At 36.3% G+C, this 5,396-nt stretch overlaps 1 protein-coding gene across 1 annotated transcript; it reads left to right on the top strand.

Moving 5' to 3' along the window:
* Positions 1–4,366: 4,366 nt before the first annotated feature.
* LOC123310398 (THAP domain-containing protein 11-like) lies at positions 4,367–5,183 on the top strand. The gene is made up of 3 exons (XM_044893867.1): positions 4,367–4,523; positions 4,607–4,903; positions 4,960–5,183. The coding sequence occupies exons 2-3, from the start codon at positions 4,624–4,626 to the stop codon at positions 5,181–5,183; spliced, it is 504 nt and encodes a 167-aa protein (XP_044749802.1). The 5' UTR covers positions 4,367–4,523; positions 4,607–4,623.
* The last annotated feature ends 213 nt before the right edge of the window (positions 5,184–5,396 follow it).

The raw sequence follows: 5,396 nt of genomic DNA, 5'->3' as shown, positions 1-5,396 counted from the left end.
ATGGTCTAGATGGTCATGTGACAAATCTGAAGGTTTTTCGGAGACGGAGATTTTCAATGGCTTCTGTTTTGTTATGAACGTGATGAAGGAGGTCATTTGTCTTGTTCGATTTAACACTCGAAAGGCGTCTTGCTTGGGGAATTGAATCAACTCGAATTATTGGATAGAAATTCATTGGGAAATCGACGGTGGATGACACTCAAACTCAATAACAGTCAGTTATCATTATTCTTGAAAATGGAGCAATTTATAACGCTTCAATTTATTGAGCATCCAGGAAACCATTTCGTTATTAAATTTAATCCTTGTTGTCGTTTTCGAATGAAGGGGCAGAGGCTTTCTTCTACTCCCGTGCGTTTTCATCTACTTTCACGCACTCATTTCACTTTAGAAAATTTTCACTGGTGTTGGAAAGCGGATTTATTCCTAGCTATTTATTGAGAGAGTGAAGAAAAAAGAGGCGAAGAATAAAAATTATTCGGAACTTATCCCTTAAATATCCTCATCCTCCTTGATATTATTCTAATAATATACTAACATACTTACATTTATGAAAAACCGGAATATTCAAGTAAACAGGGTCAGTGGCTGGCCTTGACATACATTGTAGATTGGCATCAAGAAGACATCTCCTTATCAATGTCAGCTTATCTCGCTTGGATGTTTAGTATTGATCGAAAATGGACCTTATCGACTTTAGGGAACTAAATGGAGTGATCTCGAATTTTTGAAAATGCACAATTGATCTCGATATTTTGCGCCGGAATGCGTTGACTGGTCAACGACATGTTGACCAGTTTCAATTTTTTTCTGAAACCTTCTTCAGGGCATCTATTGTGTTCAGAGTATCAATAAATAGATAAATAAATAAACTTTACTGATCTTCTTGGACATTTAAGGAATGTATAGGACAAGTCATATATCATAGAAAACACAAGAGAAAAAATAGCAAATTCAACAAATGGAGTACTTAAGGATCTCCTCTACACTATAGTAACACCTGTTAGTTGAAAGGAACTTAACTTCTCTCTTGAAAGATTTTCCACTCATTGTTTTCAAGTGACTGGGCTAATGGTTATATGATTTGATACCTCTATATAACTCGGTGAGGACTCATATTTAACTGTATGATGCCTGAGGAAGGCTATGGCATCAGTGTGTCGTGTTTCGTACCCATGAAAATCAGAGCATTTCTTGTATTTTCTGATGTTCAGGTGGATATAAATGAGACGATTAAAGATGAAAATAGAGGGTGGGCAAAATTCGTTGTCTTCTGAGGGAATCTCGAGAACTATAGGCAGCGGTTTTCAACATTCCTTGTTTCTCCGAAAAAGAGCTCGAAAATGTGAGATCCTCTCAGTAGTCAACGAATTTTGCCCACCGTGTACACAGGAAGGGAAGAACACGAAACTGACTGAAAATCGGCCGACATGAATCACGTGGCCGAAGTTTGAATATAAGCCTTATGACGTTTCTGTAAAATGAAAACTTGATTCCACCCTGCCGAATAGCCCCAAAGAACTACATTGAAACTCATATGACTGTATACCATGCTGTAATAAATGGTCAGCAATTCTTCGACAGGGAGACAACTTCTGAGACGTAATAAGGCATAGTAAGAACTGCTTAGCCTTCAAACATGATCTGCGTGGAGATACCACCTGAGGTTTCCATACACATGCAGGCCCAGAAACTTCACCCCGTCTGTTGCCTTCAATTCTCCGAGTTTATGATCAACAATCAAAGATTCATCACTCGGATTCTCCTGATTCTGAAACCTGACTATAACCGACCTCTTGAGATTGAGGATTAGTGCGTTTTTGTGGCACCAATCAATGAAATAATATACAATGTACGTAACTAATCCTGAATAATTGAATTATTAAGGCAGAATTCAAAGCAATTCAAACTATATGTGAGTAAATGATATTCAGATGGATATCACTTGCCGATTTAAAAAATCCGCAACTGTTGCGATTTGAATCCAACTAGCTATCCATCATTACTGAGGGTTCCCGAAGAAGGACTGACTCATCAAGGAAAAGTATCAAAGCAACAAAAGTCCATCCCTGATGAGAACAGTTACGGAATATCCCGACTATATTAAATGCTCGAGTATGTTAATAATAGGTAGAACTTGCCAGCATTTAATATAGTCGGGATATTCCGTAACTGTTCTCATCAGGGATGGAGTTTTTTTTGCTCTGACAAGATCAAACAAGATCGAAACCATGGTCAGCGTTTACTTTTCCTTTATGAGTCAGTCCTTCTTCGGGCACCCTCAGTAATCTTGGATAGCTAGTTGGATTCAGATCGTAACAGTTGCTGACTTTTTAAATCGGTAGGTGATATCCATCTGAATATCATTTACTCACAATATACTACGGTTTCGCACAAAAATTTCAACTTCTGCCAACTTTTTGCTTTAATAGCGATAGAAGTATCATTCGCAAACATTTCCAGAATATGGACTACCACGTATGCAGGCAGATCCTAAACAAACACAGAAGGGGTCCCAGAATGGATCCCTGGGCGACACCCAAGTTGTTGGTGAACTCGTCAGTTGAAACGTGATTCAATCTCACATAGATCCTGCGATCAGATAGAAAAATCTTGAAACAATATGATTTTGCCCATGAAAAGTGTTACACAAATTCAATTTCGACTCGAGTTTGTAGGCTGCGCATACGCCATTTTGCAACTACAAATCATGTCTCGTAATATATAATTTGCTGAATCGTACTGAAATATTTTGCATTATTTTATTTCTTGTGTTCACTTCGAAACCGCTGCTAATACTGAATCTTTCCTAAGCAATTTTGCACTCCACTCTACTGCAGTCCACCCTACTCCAATTCAGTCTACTCCTCTCTTACTTTCATTGTAGTCTTAAGCCTTTCCTGAACTATTGATTGAAAAGTGAACTATTTCCAATAGTTCACTCTTCAATCTGGATATTACCCCAGACAAACAGACAAATAAAAATTATAAAAATTGTTATTTTTGGATAACGTGCAAATCAAAAAACTGAAAAACATTTTGCATATTCAAAAATTAGACAGACTTTTTAATGTTTTATATTAGAATAGATGAAATGAACAAATACAAAGTGAGAATATTTTACCCTAGTAGTAATAGTTTTTGATTACATGTGATAAGTCAAAATATGCCAAGACTGCTTAATATTTTTGATTGATTTGGCTCATTTTGAAGAAGCAAATTAATTCATCTTCGAAGTAGCGAGAGAAAGTAGGAAATTCTGAAAATGCATAGAGATATTGAAATGAAATGAAAAAAAAATTCTGTCAGAAAGTTTTCAACAAGGGTAATTTAAAAAAAATATGTTTTCATTAAATTCCAAAACTTTCCTCGTATACTGAGTACCTCATATGTCTGGATGGCCAGCTAGTTTGTTCTCTCTTTGTTGATTTGATAAAGATTGTTGAAACTGAGATGCTTGAAGAACCAGCCTTGTGCATTTTTTGCGCTATTCCCGACGAATTTTCGTCTAGAAAAAACTCGAGCAATTCTGAGTTGACTTTTCAGAGGATAACAGAACTTCGATCGAGTATCACGAATTGTTGGAAAGTAATAATGATAGGAGCGGGCGAAAACTCACAGATTCTTTTCTACGGTTCCCGACAAAGTTTTCTGATCATCACGTTTTTACGACGGAATACCATCCACTCTTTTCATATCGCCGGAGTCAACAGTAAACTTCTGTAATTAATTTCACGGCAAACGACGACAGATTTCCAATTAATTTTCATGACGGAAAATTTCAAAATTACAATCGTAGAATCTAATTAATTTGGAGTGGATAGCTGATAACGCATTTTTACTGCTGCCTATTTCATGTAACCAGATACTGATTGAAGATCCTTGGCTATGGGAACTCCTTAATTGGAATACTTCTCAAGAGATGGGTCTCAGGGAGATTCCGCAACATCAAGAAGTTTCGTGTTTAGATGTTTCAGGAATCTTGAAATTTTGAATTCGGATTCGAGGATCAACACTCAATGCAAGGAATGAAATTTATACTTCTGAGTCTGCAGTTTCTTTTTCTTCTATAGATCTTGATAGTTTTGAATATTTTCTAAATGCAGTAAGACAGATTTATAAGAAGCCGTGCTATTGGCGAATCCAAAAATCTAAACGCCACCTGGCGGCCAAATCACTAACCTAGAAGATGAGTAATATCAAAGAGAAAGAAGAGTCTTTGGTTCAGTTTTACTTGTTTGAGTTAGATATTTTCATTTCATATTCGTTCATTTGAGTGGTATTATTTGTGCTCTGAGTTTGTGAGGTGCCTGAAAAAGTTTTTTCGTATTCTGAACAGAAAAATTGTGTAAGTGTTTATATTGTATTGTCCCACGATACCAAAAGAACTTCATTCTGTTGTCCTCATTCAGTTAAGAAACTATTAACTATTTTACTGAATTTCAGGCCACGTGGTTGAATTTTCTGGTGTTGGTTTGATAGACTATTTAGAGAGATTCAGAGTGCTATCTTCATATTTCAAGGTTAGCCTTAGAGTTGAAGCATTTTATAAGATGGTTGAAGTATATAAATAGAAAGATTTTTTTAACAATTACCTTCATTTCAGGCTAGATTATTATCACCATGAGTGAACAAGGGAATAGTACCAAGAAGAAAACTCTTTATAATTGTAACTGTTGTGTTTACAATTGCTCTTCAAGAAAAGGAAAAAGCAGGGCAATTCATTTCCATAAATTTCCGAAGGAAGATGCCTCAACAGTTCACATCACTAATAGCTTGGGCATGTTGGAGAAAGTTGATAGAAGAAAAGAGTGGATAAAAAGATTATTGATGGGGAAACCTGTTACCAACAACATGCGTGTTTGTTCCCTTCATTTCCAGGATAGCGATTATATTGCTACAGGTAGTACCTAAATGAATTTTGAATATAATTTTTTGATGAATATTTCATCTTCATAGGTTCGGTACTTCAGCACATGAAAGCCCCTAAACTGAAAGTAACTGCTGTTCCCTCTCGAAATTTACCAGAGAGAAAATTTTCAAAGGCATTGAATAGGGCCAGCATTGAAAGACGCAAACAGAGATTAGAAAAACGAAGTGCTATATCGAAGAAAAATCCGAAAAACTCGACTTCCACAATAGATTTCCCGAAACGATTACTCACTTTCCTCCATATTTGTTGATAGTTCGCAGCGCCCTCAACGGTAGTTGGATTCGCCTATAAAGGTTTTATAACGTGCGTTCAAAAAGTTCATCGTCAAGTAGGCTATGGAATTTTGAGCGTTGTCTTTTAAAAGTAGGTCTTTTCTTGAATTACTTCATCTTCCCAAAATGCAAACAATGATGACATTAACCCATACATCGTAATTTTATGGAAAGTGGAAAGGTACTTTTAA

The sequence above is a fragment of the Coccinella septempunctata genome, chromosome 3 (assembly GCF_907165205.1).
Source record: "Coccinella septempunctata chromosome 3, icCocSept1.1, whole genome shotgun sequence".
Lineage (NCBI taxonomy): Eukaryota > Metazoa > Arthropoda > Insecta > Coleoptera > Coccinellidae > Coccinella > Coccinella septempunctata.
This window is presented reverse-complemented; position numbering and strand designations above follow the sequence as displayed.

Coding starts and splice junctions, on each gene's coding strand:
- LOC123310398 (XM_044893867.1), top strand. CDS start 4,624: ATGAGTGAACAAGGGAATAGTACCAAGAAGAAAACTCTTTATAATTGT. Junction 4,904..4,959: donor TAGCGATTATATTGCTACAG/GTAGTACCTAAA, acceptor TCATCTTCATAG/GTTCGGTACTTCAGCACATG.